Genomic DNA, 18,030 nt, shown 5'->3' with positions numbered 1-18,030 from the left:
GAGCAAGAGGGTTTTAATACTCAAAAGAGAGATTTCGGGGTGGAGTCTGACTTTAAGCAAACCAAAACTTTTTCTTCCATGACTTAAATGAAATGAACCGACTGCACAACATTAAACAGCTATCACGCTTCATGCTGAGACTCCATTTTATGTCCCATAGGTTAAGAAACCAGCACTTGTGGCTTCACTGGCTTTCGGTTTGTTGATGCTGCATGGCAAGTTGTAGTGTTGTCCTTTATTTTATCATGAAAGGAAAGTTTACATGGTTTTGAAAGCAGTGCTCAAGTGTGATGATAACCCTAAAAGCCCACACAGTTGTCATTTGTAATATTCATAGTCATCAGTCTGCAAATGACCCCTGCTTAAAACAGCTTCTGGAGAAGACGTTTTCATCAACAGTAGCCTTTTATTTATTTTTTTCAAAGATGAAGTTTTTATGGCTTTTTGTTGATTCTGTTTGTTCCCCTGGAATCATTGAGATGGAATAAACTGGAGAAATGATTGAATCCAGGCACACTGGGGAGCTGAGGGAGACAGACAGACAGAGTGAGTGAGAGAGGAGGTTGGGGGTGAAACCGCAGTTTTTATATGTTGTCTGGTTTTGATTTGGTAAGAGCCATCATTCACCAGTTCACCGAGGTGGCAAACCAGATGAGGGTGTGCATGTGTGCTCTAGGAGAGTGTGTGTGTTGTGTTCCCTACCTGCTTAAACACTGAGAGCTCGGTCTCTGCAAATGCAAAAATCCTCTGGCACCATTTATCCTTGTTTTTACACTTTTTTCCTTTTCTTCAAACCTCAGCTAAGGGAATAGTTTGACATTTTGGGAAATTATTTTTGCATCCTGGCAGTTTCTTAATTAGATTAAAAATGTGATAGCCTTAAGTATCCAAAAATACAAGGCTACAGTCAGTAACAGGTTGGCTTAGCTTAGCATAGAGACTGGAAGCAGGGTGAAAGAGTTAGCCTGATGCTGTACGAAGGTAGCAAAATCTGTCTACGAGCACCTCTAAAGCTCACTTATTAACATTTCATATTTAATTAGTTTAATTTGCACAAAAACCAAAATCTATTGTGTAATTCCCTGTTTTAAAGGCCATGTGAGAGACGATTTCTTCCAGTTGCTAGACAATCAGCGGAAAAAGTCCAGGAAGTTGTTGCTGCCAGCCAAGAAAAAAGCGTCAAATAACTATATAGTGTTAATTTGTGAGGTGTTAGTTATGAGGTGGATTTTGTTACCTTTGGATGGAGTCAGGCTAGCTTCCCCCCCTATTTCCAGTCTTTGTGCTAAGCTAAGCAGGCTGCAGGCTGTAGTGTCGTATTGAACAGACTGACTCTCCAGTAGAAAGCAAGTACTAAGCATATTTCTTAAAAATACTGAACTATTTAAGGTGTTGATGTTGATGTACAACTTCATGTTTAATCATGTGTGATGAAGCAAGTGTAAATTGTAAAACCCTTACTTTATTGTGTGCCTAAAGCCTCATACTTTGATTATTTCCATTTGTTTGTTTTTGTGTAGTGTCTTCAGCCATGCAAAGAACTGTGGGAAACCAGGAAGGTGCTTTCTCCAAAGTCCTGTGAGGTAAGACAGAAAGAGAGAGTATGTATGTGTGTGTGTGTGTGTGTATGTGTATGGTTGGGGGGTGTGTGTCACAACACCCTTGGTGGCAGTGTCACTCCTGCACCAGAAACCTGCTTTTGTTGGCAACATGAAGCTAAGTGAATGAACATTCCTGTGTGTGTTTATGCAAGCCTTATGTGTGTATGAATAACATGTTTGTGAGCTTTTGAATGTATACACATGAGAGTGTGCATCAGCCATATGCGTATTTTGTGTGTGTGGCCCTAAATGATTATTTGTAAAGCGGGTCGCTATGGTCTTCAGATTAGTTTTTCATCACAATAGCTGAAGCATGTTACTGGCTGGATGGCTGACTGGCTGGCTGGTTAGGAACACAGGGTAATTCAGAGCTATTAGCTAAAGCTTGTGTTTACATTTTGCTGATCTGCAGCCATGTGCACAGACACGGAGATACACACACACGCAGAGTTATGCACCTCCTTTTCAGGCCAGATCTCAAGGGCTGTCTTCAAAGAGTCAGTAGGAGTTTACCAAAGGAAACGCTTTTACCTCTCGTGTGTGTTTTTCTGCCCTCATATGTGTGTTTATACATTACGTATTATTTCCGTAGTGTGTCAACTGTACTAATAACAATTCCCCCTCTGTCTCTCAGAAGCAGACAGAGTGTGTGACGAGCAGGGAGTTTCTGACCTCTCTGAGGTCGTCTCGTCAGGGCGACTGCCCTCCGCCTCAGCGAGCGACCGGGTTCGCTGCAGCCTGTGTGGAAAGCTGCTCGTCAGACCAGCATTGTCCCTCCCCAAGGAAATGCTGCTCTAATGGCTGCGGACACACTTGCCAAGCCCCAGCCAATCTATATAAAGGTAAAGGCGAGTCCCTGGCAGCTGGTTGGGACTGGTTTGTAACATCTCGTGGGATTTATTATAAGAGGCTGCTGCCCTGATGGAAATGGTTTAAAGAGTAAAGTGTTTTTGATTGTTTCAATAAGCATGACACTGTGCTGATTAAAAGTAACGGATGTTGATTAAAAAGGATCTCTGTTAGCTGATATGCTATAATTGACCACCCATGCAGGTTACTTATAGCACTAAACACACTTTTAGTTGTTTCTGTGAGAGGGATGCTTCCATTATTTGATGACATGTAGCTCTTGTTGCTATGGTGTTTAAATGTACTTATTGTAAGTAACTTTGGTTCTAAGTGTCTGCCAAGTGAATGAAATGTAATTTAATGTAATAAAGATCCTTAAATACTGCGTGCTTGACTGCATCTTGAGTCCCAGACGGTCCCGCCGTGGTTAAAAGCTCCAGCTCAAGTCTGTGTAAAGCTAGTAGGGAGTACAAGCGGCCTCAGATGCCTACGTGGAATTGAAGCTGATCATTTAATGAATGTCAGTCAATAACAATGGAATCATCATATTTTTTATTTATAAAAAGTCTTTAATGCACTGAATATATAACATATGTTCTATAATATTTAGATATGATGGTGTTTGAGACATCCTGTTAGCTCTAATGCTTGTCCATGTGCCATCTATACCACCTATTCCTAGTGCCACTATGTTGATAATCAAGTCATCTTTATTTAAATATCCCATCAGAAAATTACAACCTGTATCATACAATATCCTTCTATACTTAGACAATCAGTCACACAATCAGATGTTACTTAAATGTATTTTAAATAAGTTTTGAATAACATCACTTTTCTGAATTGCCCTTCGAAATAAAAAATTTATTTAAATAATCTCTTCTTCTCTCTCTTGCAGGTGTTCCTCTGAAGCCTCGCAGAGAGATGAGCTTTGTAGAAGATTCAGAGGGTGACATGAAAGTGGCGTGGGTGTCAAAGTTCAATGTCAGCGTGGAGCCGATCGTTTACATGCTCCAGTCCCGCTGGAACAATGGGATTCATCCCAGTGAAGACCACGCCACGCTGTGGGCTACTGTTGCCATGGTAACTACAGTAACCAGCAGCATGTCACCTTTAATGCCAAGTCTTTATTTGAAGATTAGAAGGTTTGAGATATAAGATAAGATAAGATTTAGAAAGAAACTTCTCATTGTACAGTGATTGAAAGATAAATGTATTTGAGTCATTTCTGACATTTGAAGAGATTGCTGTTAATGTCATCCTCATGGAACAACATATCGTATAGCTGATTCTGTCTAACTAGCAACTTTGAATCACTGAAGCCATAAAAATGCTTCCCTGTGCCTTTAACAGTGGAACAACGCCACAAAGTTTGTAACATATCTTTACCTCATAACTCTCAATTTGCCTCGAATGATGAAACTTCTCAGCTATGGAGATGGATGTTAGACTCTGTTTCCACCTCATCCGTCTGCTGCCTTGCTGTCTAAACCTCTCCACCCCAGCCAGTCTCCCATTCTGCCAGGGTAAACCGTATGTCTGTGCGTGTGTATGTGTATGAGTGAGTGTGTGTGTGTGCACTGTATGTCCATGTGTGTGTGCCTGTGTGAGGTTAGGTAAATAAGCAGAGCTTAAAAAGGAACCACAGGCAGCCACAGTCGTTCCATCGGCTGACTCTGAATGACTGAATGCTCATTATAGACTTAAATAGATGGCAGCTCGTGTCTGTGAGTGTGTGTGTGTGTGTGTGTGTTTGTGTGTGTTGTGTGTGATTGTGGATGAGTAGATTTTAAGCAGTGATTACATTTGCACTGTCAAGGAGACAAAACATGTGAAGCTTTGAAGCAATTTTAACCATAATTTTGGCAAATCGTTTAATTCACTATTATCAGATGGAATTCCAATCCGACTGTGTTCATCTGACTTTCCAGCTCATTAACTTCTGAAACTCATATATGTATAACTTACTCAAGGCTTTATGTCATGTTTTTGAAAGAAGGTATAGTATGAATTTGTGAGAGATGACAGAGCATCTAATTTTAGTATTAAAAGTATTAAAAACTTGTAGGACCTGGAATAATGTTAAACTAATAGTTTGTCATTGTGGGAAATATGTGTGTCTTTCTTGCTGAGAGAAGATTGATGACTCTCTCCTATCTGTACAAAGCTAGCATGGCTCTGTCCAAAGGTAACAAAATCTGCCTACCAGCACCTCTAAAGCTCTAATTAACACGTAAATATCAGGCTAGCTTTCCCCCCTGTTTTCACTCTTGCTAAGCTAAGCTAAACTAATCAGCTGCTGATTAAAAAGATACAGCCAGGCTGAAATCAGGCTGAAAACTTTGTTTCAAGCCTGTTGCCCACCCAACAGTAATGTCACTGTGTCCTGGAGTACACCTGTACATCACTGTGGTAAGTTTGAGAAGTTAAACCACTGGAGATTTTCAAGGGTTGATGACTTACTCTTTGAATCTGTTATGGATGATGTATCATTTTATCTGTTAGATGAAGGAAAGTAATGAGTCTGTACCTGCTCAAAGTGTTTTTCTGTCATGCACCTAGTCACTGTTATATGTAATGTGTTTATACTTCTAGACCCTTTCTGAAGAGGTGGTTCTGTCAGATTTGAGACCTCAACGCTGGTACCAGTTCAGAGTAGCAGCCATCAACAGCCACGGCAGCAGAGGCTTCACCACACCCAGCAAACACTACATCTCCAGTAAAGGTAATACAAACACAGTCCAAACGCATACTCTCATTTTCTTTAGAGAACTCTTATGTCCCTCAGAGAGAGACAATTCCTCCTGCATGTTTCCTTAAGCTATCTGTGAATTTTGATATTCTGTCAAGAGACACTGAGCAAAACGCAGATCCTTACGTTCCATTTGTGTCATTTTATGAGAGATATTACACCTCTCTGAGGACAAGTCCGAAAACTCAGGAACATTTCCCTTCCTGTCCTTCCCTGTTCTTTCTCTCTCTTTCACTCAGAGTTGATGGATAAGGTACACACAGCAGGAAAAATATCAGGCAGTCCATAAAGCACAGACAGGAAACAGAAAACACACACAACTACACATATTCACACATACTGTACAGACACACATACATATACTGTACACATACTCATTCAGTTGGTTTAGTGCCAGAGCGAAATCCCTGGTGTGGGTCAGTGAGACAGGGTGAAAGTGAGAGTAAGACGCACACACACGCACACACTGTAGGAGGTCCTCGCTTTAATGTTTAGCAGACTTAGGTCATATTGGTGTTGCGCCAGGATTGGCTAGTGATATGAAACCCCTGCCAGGATTGGCTGGAGCATGTTTGTATGTGAATAATGACTTCAGGTTGGAGCGAGCTTTGGAAAAAGGTTCTTTATCAATTGAGCACTTATGGGAGATTATGAAGAGGTGTCTGAGATAGCATTTTCCACCGCCTTCAACACAGATCCAAGCTGTAAAATTCCTTATGCCATGTCAAGGAATATTTGAACATTTGAGAAATGCTATTATTTGCTTTCTTGCTAAAGGTGAGATAAGAAGATTGATACCACTCTCTTGTCTGCACGTTATATATATTAAGTTGGAATTATTAATAATATAAACAGGTGTCGTTCACATGTATTGTTTTTTTGTGCTTGTATTAAGGGTATAACGTACACTGTATGGCAAAAAGTGACCATAACACCTATATGAGCTTGTTGGACATCCCATTCTAACACCATGGGCATTACAATGGATTTGGACACCCCCTTCTCGACTACAACAGCTGCCACTCTTCTGGGAAGGCTTTCCACAAGATTTTGGACTGTCTCTGGGCATTTGTGCCATTAAGCGAAAAGAGCAGTTGTGAGGTCAGGCACTGATCTTGGACGAGAAGGCCTGGCTTGCAATCGGCGTTCTAAATCCTCCCAAAGGTGTTCAGTGGGCTTGAGGTCAAGGCTCTGTGCAGGTCAATTAAGCTCCTCCACACCAAACTCGTCTAACCACGTCCTAATGGACCTCACTTTGTGCACAGGGGCGCAGTCATGCTGGAACAGCAAAGGGCCTTCCCCAAACTTTTGCCACAAAGTTAGAAGCACCCAGTTGGCTGTCTTCGTATCCTGTAGCATTAAGGAGACCCTTCACTGGAACTAAGGGGTCCAAACTAGCCCAAACTCTGGAAAACAGCCACATACCATTATCCCTCCTCCACCAAACTTTACAGTAGGCTCTATGAGATCTGGTTGGAACTGTGGCATTCTCCTGGCATCCACCAAACCCAGGTTTATCCATCAGACTTCCATATAGTGAAACGTGCTTCTGTTTCAGGTCTTTATGCTAAGCTAAGAGAGTTGTATTGACATTCTCATCAACCTCTCTGCAAGAAAGCAAGTGAGCTTATATTGTAAAATGTTGACTTATTCCCTAAGTGTGTGTATGTTCATCCTTTTGTATGTGTATGTATGTTGAGGGCCAGGGTCAAAGGTTAAAGACACACTTAAAACATTCTAAATACCATCTGATCAGAGTCAGAGTCTTGTGTTTCCAGTTCATTATTCTGATTAGTCAGGGACTGGAGGTCAGGGGTTACAAATCAGGAAGCTGGCAGATGTCAGGATGGTTGAAGTTCTTCCACTGTGACCTGATGCTAACCAGAGAGAGAATTCGAATCAGAAAATTCCCTTTCCTGTTCATTCAGATGTTAGGGTTGCACAGGATCTGCCAGCGGTAATTAGGAGGGAATGTCTGGATCAGAAAAACTCATCTTGATGTCTTCATTTCATGAAACAATGGACTGAAATCAGCTGATTAAGGGAGACACACGGAGTGAAAAAGGCCTCAGAAAAGAATGTGTGTTTTGGTTCTGATCTGAAAATGACTGCTGGCACTGAGAGACACTCTGCTTTTTTCAACCAAAAACCACACATGCACACACAAACAGGCCAGGTCTTGCAGCCCTAATATGCTGCCCTAACTTTGATCTCTGCATCTGGGTCAGTCAAGCACAGCCTGGGGCCTGTGGGATGCCTGCCATGGGGGTTGTAGTTCTAATCAAATACATTTTGTAGTTTTAATCAAATACAGGATTGGAGTTTGAGGTTCTAATGAGATACAGAGCCGGTGTTGAAAGAGCAACAACCTCGGGATTTAATCTCGGAGGCAAACAGTGACTTAGTGGTGGTCGCCTTTGGTCTGTGTTGTGGTTGCTACTGAAAATGGAGGCTTCAAGCTTCTCCAGTGTCGCTCACCTTTGATGCTGTAAATCTAATTGGCTTTGTAGACTTGAATGAGACCAAGAGGAAATTAGCCTTTTCCCCCCGGAATGGCTTCTATATTTTGCTCTGCTGCAGCACATTAAACATCAAGTTATTAGACAATTCAGTCAAGCTGGTGAACAGCCTCTGCTTTATGGGAATCACAATCTTAACCCCTATTAGTCTTCACTAAATCTTAATAGAATATTTTTAGTGCTTCCTTGCCCCTGGGACAAAGGATGACCAACAACATAATTTTCAGACTTTTTTTGCCCCATGTTTTGCCTCTGCCTGCAAAAGTTTGGCTACCCTTTGACAAATAATTGTATTTTTCTATTTTTGTTCAGTTAATGAAATAAAATTAAACAATGTATGAATGTTTGCTGCAAATATAGTGTTTTATGTTCCATACCCCAGAGAGGCTGTGTTTACCTCTTTTTAATAAAAAAATAAATAAAAATATATTTCTTGGTGGAGGTTATGGTCTGAGAGGAAGTACCTACACCTATTATTATGATGATAATTTCTGCCATTTCTCCCTTTGACGGCATTTTCCCATCTCTCTCTGCAGACCCCTCACCTCCAGAACCTCCAATAAATGTGAGAGTGAGCAACCAGACTCTGGACTGGACGGGTTCACAACCAGGGACCCAGTTCACAGAAAGGTATCTCAAATGAAATGATCATTAAATAAATGCATTTCCTATTTTCCTTGCTGGGTTAGTTGCTATGCATCCCATCAGGACTGCAGGCTGCCGATGTGGGCAATCAGTCATAAAATGTGGTCAAATGGATAGTCATTGCTGTCTGATGCAAATTACAGTTCATCCTTGTTTTCTATTTATGTGCTGTAATGCTAAACAAGGTCATAAAAAGTTCAGACCATGGCTTGGATCAGCAGCAATATTCCAATAAAACATTTAATAACAGAGATGAGGACTTAAATTGAAGCTTCTGTTCAACACGATGTCAAAATGTCAAACAAGCACGGCATGACTGCGAATCAGTGCAACTTCTTCTTTTTTTCACTTATAAGGAAATATGTTTCTTTCTACTTTATTACCATTAATTTGTTTACATCCATGTTGTGATGTTGTTTGACTTGTTTTCTCTCCTTAGGTCGAGGGGAAGTGGGGTCACAGTGGCGGTCTTATTAAACTGGGAGCCCCCCAGAGAGGGAGACCTGCCAGTCCACAACTACAGAGTCACCTGGATGTCTCGACATGCACACACAGCGCACAAACACACGCACACACTGCATGCAAACACACATACAGTGCAGAGTAACATACACACACGCCCTACACACTCACGCACATCAGAACAGGGTAAAAAGGAGAGCAACAGCAGAGTGACTCAGGGGGTAAGAAAGCATTTTTATCAACATAATTACACTAAATGAAAGAATACAGTGATTAACTAAATTGATCATCCACACACTCCCCTCAACATATAGTATATATATTTGTATACGTACGTACATATATAGTGTTTTAGTAAAATGTTAGGGTTGTGTAATCCTAAAACCAAGTCTAACCTGAAGACAGCCCTTTTAAGTCCACTTTTGAAACAAACACCTGGGTAAACTGAAATTAGTCCTTACAGCACAAAGACTGAATTAAAACTAGGTCTGTCATGATATTAGATTTTCACTACACAGTTATTGTGGCAAAAAAGAATTCATGATGACAATATTATTGCAATATCTATAGAAAATTTAAAGAAAAATAATAATGCTACCAGTCAGATTCATATTTTTATTGTGTGTTTTGTCTCTTTTTTGGCAAATGGATTACACTCAACTGTAACACAGGCAACCAGCATTATGATGCATTACCACCACCTACTTTGTTGGAGTGTGAACCACAAAGCATGAATGAAAAGAAATGGCACTAGATTACTTACACACTATTATCATGTGTGTATTATTAACACGATTTTAGTATTTCATTGTTAAATATCATTATTATTGTCAATAGTGGTATATGGTAAAACCCCTACACACACACACACACACACACACACACACCACATATACAAGATCTATTGCTGCACCTGAGATATTTTACTAGGTCTGTAAACCCATACACCACACACACACACACACACACGAACACATGCACATACATTCCTTATTGCATCCTGGTTGTAATTACTGCAGTGATTTTACAGGCCTCTGCAGTGCTCAAACAGAACAGGTTCTGTAAACAGCTACTGTATGCAAGTGGTTGTGTATGACTGAGGTTGACCATTACACAAGTAAAGAGGAAGCAACACACACCAAATGGTTTAACACTCCTTTATATTAATTCTTAATATTAACATTAAATGATTACCGCAAATTAAATAATGTCCTGCTGAACCACCTGTGGCCAGTAATTAGGGGATTATGTGGAGAGAACTACTCAGACGTCTTAATTAAGGATGTGGATTTATATAATGCAAATAAAGCAAAAATCACTGGAACTTTTTACAGATAATTCAGCTTTTCTAGGTGTGGATTTATGATGTTACATATAACATATTTACCAACATAATGTGTACATATGAACTACTTTAGATATAGTTTGCACATATTCACCCTGAAATCACTGTTTGGCACGCTTTCCCATTACTTTTACAGATATTTTGTGCATATGTTCCTTTTGGACCTGAAAATGAAATATTGTCCTCAGACAGACATACCATTATCTTCATGGGACATAACTTTGTTAGAGTCCAGGCTTTACAACGATGAAATAACATGACAACTTAGCCATGTAGATTGACTGACAACAGAGAGTGGCTTTCCTGCATTTGGATAACGTGTTTAACTCAAGTCAAAGCATCTGGGAATTTACTGACAGCATGCCAGTGACTACAGCACGAGGGCATTAGTGAGAGAGTGTATCATAGAAGTAAAGATCTGGTTAAAGGTAGAGTTATATGACTGATGTTTAAATGATCATTCATTACTGTAGCTGCCAGCACAACATATAAATGTGATAACAAGCATTAGACGGATGGGATGTGAAGTTATTTGAATGAAGCGAGTCATTGCTCAATTCAAAGAGTAACTTCTGAAGAAATAAAACAGGTTTCTTGCTGTACCTTTGAAATTATATTTAATGCAGCAATGACAGTCAAGAGGGATTTTACTATAATGATTATAGGTGCGATGATGATATAACACGTTCACAATGCAACTAAGTCCAGTCAGCAGCACCAAAATACCCATAATCATAGTAAACAACACAGCTATTACAGCTTTGATGCAACGGGTATGATTGCCTGTGTAGTGACTGAACATTTCTTCTTCAAATTAGGAAACTGTACACAGGATCCTTCCGCTTGAGACCCACTTTAAATGTTCATCTCTAAGGTTAACATTCACTTTGAGAAAAGAGACAAACAAATTAAAAACATAAGCATCAACCAGTTTCAAGGTTTTAATGCAAGCGCACTCATATGGACCTAGCTATCCTAAGTAGTGATGGCGATCCCAGACTGAGCCTGGTGGAGCCATTTATCTGTAGTCTGGTACTCTGTTCTGCTTGGTTGGGAGGCCTGGAATTTAAATGAGGCCCCCTAACTAGTTTTTCCTACTTGCAGCTGCATCTAGACACAGAGACAGCAGCATCACAACAGGTAGGTAGGAACCAAAATAACATTTCTATGCTGTGTAGAAGAGTTTTCATATCTCGGAAAGCATTAATATTTTATTGCTCTCCATTAGCACATGATAACACATCCTCTAGATGTCTATAAAACACGTATCCTGTCTATCAGGAATGTGTGTACGACTGGAGGGATTTAGCATTAATCCTGAACTAAAAGTAGAAGTATTCAAACATAGAAAAACCTCTGCTGAATCAGTGCTTTTAAATATACATCAGCTTCCTACATATAATGTCCACTGACATTATGCACCAAAATAGAAACCCAGGCTTCTCTCGCTGTCTGTTTCACAAATACACGCACTCACACACGTACAGCTGTACAGGCCATATGTTTTGTCTATCTTGAGCGTAATGGAAATACTTCAACCCCATTTTGTCTACAGGTCACCAAGAAACTGCTTTTAACTTGCTTTTGTCTCATTCTGTCTTAAGTGTACGCACATACAGAACCACACACACACACACAGGCTTGTTATCATCCAAGCATCTCTTTGTTGTGACTAGCTCAAAATCCAGGCAGACAGACCTGATTGACTAAGAGCCTGTTAATGAGCTGTCAGTCAAACAGTGGGATAATGCATAACAGACAGGTCTGGACTGTCAGTCACAAAGCAGGGCACACACAACACTCAGGATGATGATGAAGACAGTAAGGATGATGAAGATGGTGGCATTAGTGGTGATCCTGAATAGGTGATTAAGTTTAGGGACTTTTTTTTATGCACAAGAGTTATTTAGTTTTTTCATTTGGTACCATTTCTGTAACTTCTACCAAGTGAATTAAGACCGACCGAAAAATAGCCAAGAACCACTGTTCCAAAACCCTAAGAAAACTTCTCTTTCCATGTTCCTGTTCTTATTGTGTTGTAGGCGCAGTGTGAGCTGTGGCTGCAGGGTCTGCTGCCTGCTACTTCCTACTTCATTTCTGTCCAGACGGTGGCCTACTGGGGTCAGAAGAGGCTGAAAAGTCCCAGAGCTCAAACTGTCTTCACTACAATAACTCATACAGGTAAACAAACATCTCCCTCACAGGGCTGGGTGGTATGCCTTAAAATGAACTGCATATCATGGCATGGACAGTAACAGTTACCACTGTATCCGGTTTGCTCCTCATACTTTTAGTAGAATATGATTGAAATCCATTAAAGGGCTGTCTAACTATTAATAATTTTTTTACAGTGGCTGTAAAGAGCTACAGCTGCAATTCATCTGAAGGAGTAATTATTTTTGGTTAAACATCTGCAGCTTACATACCATGAATCCAGTGTTTTCACTGTTGCCATACCAGTTTCGATGAGCATCATGTCTATATAAATATAAATATATAACTTTTGGGAAGTCACAAAAACTTACAGTAGGTTTTGAACTGTTTTGTCTTGTATGGATAAACAGTAAGGGGCTATAAATAAAGCTAAGAGTTGCTCAGTAGACTGAGGTTTATTGCACAAGTAGTGTAAACTGTTGCCGTACTGTTTTTGTTGCTGTGATTCAAGAATACAGCCACCTAAGGTCTCGTCTAGCAACCTTACCTCAAATAGAGACTCACTCAAGTACATTTCATTAACCTGTCATACCATTAGTAAATACTGTATGTACACTGCACAGCACCCATTTGTCAACAGAGCCATACATTATTAGTTAGTTCAGAACTGCTGCAGATGCTGACTGTCAGCATATTTTGTCTCACTACAGCTGCACTGTTTAAACACACATACACTGGAAAGTGGCGATGTTAATGGTCGTCCAGGCAACAGAGGTATTTATAGGTGACCTGTCGGTCAGCCCAGCAGATGATTATAGCCAGCTGCAGCTCAATTATCAAACCACATACTAACAATTTTATATGGAACATATTGCCATTTATAATTTAGCAGTATTAATATTTGACACAGTGCACGTATTGGGCTGGTTTCTCTCAATGCTAATGAGGGTCAGTTAGGCCAGATAAAACCAATTAGTTTTTCTGAGTGAATGAATTGACGGGAAAGCTAGCTACCAGCTGCACTCTAGTCCCCAGTTTATGATATTCCTGGAACAATATAATAGATTTATATAATCCATGTGCTATATAACATGTTTTATACAACCAGTCATTCATATGTTATGTTTTTGTGATGTTGACAGTTATAGGTATTCAGAACAGCTACTATGTAAATAATAAGGAACATCCTGCATCCAGTGTTTCTTGTTTTCATTTTATTGTGAAAATTTGCAAGAAATGTAGTAAAAAGTCATAAAAAATTACATTTTACTGCCCCGTTTGTTTTCATTCAATAGAAAGACCTTCAAATCAGCCAAACTTTGAAATAGTAACATTTATTTTCTCTCCTCTCCTCCACCCAAGGCGAAGACTTCTCCAATGAGCTCCCCTCTTCCTCATCTTCATCATCTCTTCCCTCCTCTCCTTCCCTCTCATCCTCCTCCCCTTCTTCCTCTGACCTCCCCCACTCCTCCTCTCTGCCTCACCCTGAATCCCCCCTCAACCCTGTCACCTCTGGCAACCTGCGCCTGGAGGTCGCTGCCCCTCATTACCATGACGACCAGCTGCAGGTGAAGGTGTTCTGGAAGTGGCCTAACCATGGTGAGTTTATTGCTGCCACATAATGTTATTAAAACTGTTTTTCCAGCGGAGAAAATATAACGTAGTCTTTCACAGACACACTATATACATGTATGTATGACTTTTTCCTTTTTCAGGCTAACAGCTTCACTGCAGTTAACGTTATTTTATCCTGTTAAATACAAATAACAAGACTTCCAAGCTCTTTAGCTGAGGCCTATTCATTTTGAACTGCAATCAAACACATGGGTCTAATTATACTGTCCAGTAATTAAAAGTTCATCAGAATCCAGACTTTTCAAAGGCCATGGCATTAAATGACAATATACTCTACATATTGATGCTTCACATGCAGGTTTTGCTAAAAATAATCATCTTCAATGAGAATGAATAGGCCAAAACTCTATTTCTGCAAATATGTATCATCAAGAAAGAATAGAGAAAAGATAGACCTTTTACTAGAAGATGTTAGCGTTTAAACAGATTTTGGTTTATTAGTCTCTAAACTCTACACGCAGAATCATATGTTTAAATTGCTGGTGGAGAGGTATATATTTTTATTTTATACAAATTAAGTGCATAAATAAAACATGTTTTTGTGGAGCTTTTATTGGGTTTATTGAGTTTGGGCTGGATTGTGGGCCTGTAAAGCACACTGTGACACATCATTATCAAACTGGGCTATATAAACCAACTTGACTTGTAAGCAGGTAGACAAACACATCGACAGTGAGACACGTGGACAGAAAGAAGGTGAATGAAACATTCCCTTAGTTCCTAATTCTGATTTGTTCTCACATGAAAGACACTATAAGGTGTTCACCAGGTGCAGATAACTCTCATGATCTACTAACAAGATAAAACATGCAAGGGAAAAAGGGGAGAATGCAAGACGTCCATCAGTGTGTATCATGACATATTTTTCTCAGGTTTCAAACAGCATAATTCATGATGACACAGATAAACATAAACACATGTCAACTTATGTAGTATGTGTCTCTCTTTCTTTTTTTTTTTCCTTTACAGGCAGACAGAGACACCTTGGTCCATACATTTTGCGGTGGCGTCCACATACCTGCAGTACTAATGTTACAAGCACAGAGAGAACAACAACTGTGCAGGTATAACTACTCTGCTGGGTTTTATGTGTGTCTGTGCTCTTGAAATTGTGTATAGAAGGCTTGTTTCTATGTGAGCATTGTTGTGGTGTCTTTTTGTGTGTATTTGTGTGTATCAGAGATCAGATTTCATCACCATAACTCAGATCAGTCTGGAATGCTCTCGTCTTCTGTCTGTGTGTAACTTTGTCTCTCTGCCATCATTTCTCTCTGTCTCTGTCTAACATCACTTGTACCATAACTGTCAAATCCCTGGCTGAAATATTCTATATTCCTGTTTCCCTTTTGTGTGTCACAAGGACAAAAATGTACGATAGTTTGACTGATGCGTGGGAAAGTCATTTGCAGAATAATCTCAGCACTGAGTACTAACCATTAAATGTCACCATAATTAAAATGGGAAAAACTAAATCTACTTTTACTCCACATTTAAAACAAAAACTTCACATATTTTAAAGTCGAATCATGAAGTCAGGCTCCAATACAGAGGAACATTTTCATGGTACTGAGTGTATACGGCGTAGATCTTTACCCACTGTTGTACCAGTCGTAACCTCTCATCTAAAATGATCACAGACCCAGTGAGTTGATAAATATCAAAGTGCTGTGTGCAATTTGCTGAGGTCACAGAGTATGATTTCAGTTCATTGAAGTTCAGCCTTTTTTAAACAGTTTAACAGTTATGCCATTTCTCACCATTTGAAGCTGCCAACCTGCAAAGCTGCCAAGTGCCGCTTCAAACTGTGGTGTTTATTTTAACATGGAGCTAACGAGCTGCTTATATGAGACAGGTTCCCAAACAAAAATAGAGGTAATATGTATATTTTAAGGAACCTTGTAATACGTCAGTTTTAACAACCAGCTGTGTACAGTTTATACTGTAATGTCTTTCTTTTTATCTTTAACTTGACTTAATTTTCTCTCTCCAGGGCACACATCACACCATCACAGGACTGCTGTTTGCCTGTAAGTACCGGGTCGCCGTGGCAATGAAGGCCGACCCGGGGTCAGAGGCTGTTGCCTGGGTTACGACCCCAACTTGCTCCTCTATCAGGGTCAGAGGAGGCAAAGCTTTGCCATGCAACACTGAGGGTAAGAGTAACTAAATACACACACATACACAGTCTTGCTTCCATCACTTCCACCACCATCAGGACATTACATTGACTTACATTCATTCATTTCCGGGAGACTCACCCTAACCCTAACTACTATTTGCTTAAACCTAAGCTTACCCTAGCCTTAAGTCTTCACCCTAAAATTCCATGATTTACGTTATTGGGACTTGCAATCTGCATCCGCACAATGTGACTGTTTAAACCAGGGGTAGGCAATCTTTGGCACCAGAGCCACATTTGACTCTTTAGCCCCTCCCCAGCGGCTCCCTGTGGCTTGTATAATAGCCACACACACATTTTCTGGCGCCTTTTCCTCTATATTTTGCCAAACCTCAATAGCAGTGGGCACTTGTCTTGAGTCTCTAGGATATGTAGCCATGAAAAAAAAGGAAAATTTTGGAAGAAAATAAAGAATTTGAATACAAGGTGAAACTGAAATTAGAGAGATTTGTGCTTCTGCACATTTACATATTTCCTTTAAAAGGGAAACATGCAGTGCATACATAACATGTAGTGCTAGGGAGGCACTAGCACTGCATGTTATGTTTCCCCAGTCCAGCAGCTGTAACGGTTGTATTAGCTGACTCTGCTGGGATTGGAGCAACCAGGGACAAGCCCAGGCCGGGACTGAATGCAGCATCCGATGCAGATGGAGGTTTGACAACAGGGAACAAAGTATTGAGGTGTTTTTATTGGCAGTTTTGGCTCCTGTCACCTTAGCGCTAAGTTGGCAACAGTTAGTGTTTCTTTTAGCAACAAGTCCATCTGGAAACTCCATAAATCACCTCAGTTCCACTGTTGTCAAACAAGTGATTTGTGTTTTTATCACTATTATAATCAATAAGGTCTGACCCTCCAGAAACACTCCGCTCCGGCAGAAAACCATACTGTTGCTAGCTAGCTAACTGATGAATCTTTGCTCTGTGTCGCTAAGACTTAAAGATTGATTGACGGTTGAAAACGGTTAGTTTATGCTTACGTAAGCATGCGTCAGATTTTGTTTTACAAGAAGAGTACAGTATAACAGAGGATGCAATCTTAAAGACATTTTCTTTAATAGTGCACATACAGATGTGTTGGCTTTCTCCACCAGTGCTTCTCCAGACATTTGTTTTTTTGCAAAACTGCCTGATAGTAAAGGTTACTGACCCCTGGTGTAACTACAACATGAGTAATAAATGTCCACACACACACACACACGTATTGTTCCATTAGTCCTGCGGTCCTGTTAAAACATAGATCTGGAAAGAAGGTCTCTTGTCTTCTTTGAGAACACTAAGGCCCAAAAAGAACAAACACTGAATACACAGTTGCACATACACTGAAACATATATACTATCACAAAATTCCAGTAACCAAACAACCTTTTCTATATGCAGACAGTTAAATGCACAAATCATTTCCATTATAATAATGCCCCCATTGATAGTTGAGAACATTTTAACATGTTGTCATATTAAATTTACTGAGTAACAATTTCAATTTGAGTTTTCTATCATTTATGTTTATGTCAGAGCGCCTCCTGTCAGGCAGAAAGGTGGTACTGCGTCCAGAACGACTCACTGCAGACTTCCAGCAAGTCAAATTTGGCACCTTGCTGACGACGCTTCGCTGGAGGATGTCCCAGCATGCACTGGACCCGGCAGCTGTGGAGGGGTTTCAGTTCACCTGGACGCTGCAGTCAGGGGTTACCACGGCAACAGAAGGGCAGGAAGACACACTTATCTCCCAGACACAGACAATTGCACCGGTGAGATGACGAGGAGAGGTCTGCAGTGACACCATTGTGTTGTGCTGGAGTATGAGTGTGTGTGTGTGTGTGTGTGTGTGTGTGTGTGTGTGTGTGTGTGTGTGTGTGTGTGTGTGTGTGTGTGTGCACAGTGTGTGTG

At 40.3% G+C, this 18,030-nt stretch overlaps 1 protein-coding gene across 1 annotated transcript in view; it reads left to right on the top strand.

Annotated features, from left to right (window-relative positions):
* The window catches only part of anos1b (anosmin 1b), a 41,712-nt gene that overhangs the window by 21,883 nt on the left and 1,799 nt on the right, over window positions 1–18,030 (top strand). Inside the window, exons 3-13 of the mRNA XM_035652825.1 lie at window positions 1,521–1,583; window positions 2,236–2,443; window positions 3,349–3,533; window positions 5,046–5,175; window positions 8,258–8,351; window positions 8,806–9,049; window positions 12,216–12,354; window positions 13,690–13,926; window positions 14,932–15,026; window positions 15,953–16,115; window positions 17,656–17,891. Of these exons, the coding sequence (XP_035508718.1) occupies window positions 1,521–1,583; window positions 2,236–2,443; window positions 3,349–3,533; window positions 5,046–5,175; window positions 8,258–8,351; window positions 8,806–9,049; window positions 12,216–12,354; window positions 13,690–13,926; window positions 14,932–15,026; window positions 15,953–16,115; window positions 17,656–17,891 (1,794 nt within the window). The remainder of the gene's footprint in view (window positions 1–1,520; window positions 1,584–2,235; window positions 2,444–3,348; window positions 3,534–5,045; window positions 5,176–8,257; window positions 8,352–8,805; window positions 9,050–12,215; window positions 12,355–13,689; window positions 13,927–14,931; window positions 15,027–15,952; window positions 16,116–17,655; window positions 17,892–18,030) is intronic.

Source organism: Morone saxatilis, unplaced genomic scaffold, assembly GCF_004916995.1.
Source record: "Morone saxatilis isolate NCDOM2014 unplaced genomic scaffold, NCSU_SB_2.0 Contig12, whole genome shotgun sequence".
In the NCBI taxonomy this organism is placed as follows: domain Eukaryota; kingdom Metazoa; phylum Chordata; class Actinopteri; family Moronidae; genus Morone; species Morone saxatilis.
Note: the sequence above shows the minus strand (reverse complement) of the source record. Positions and strands in the feature narration are given on the sequence as shown.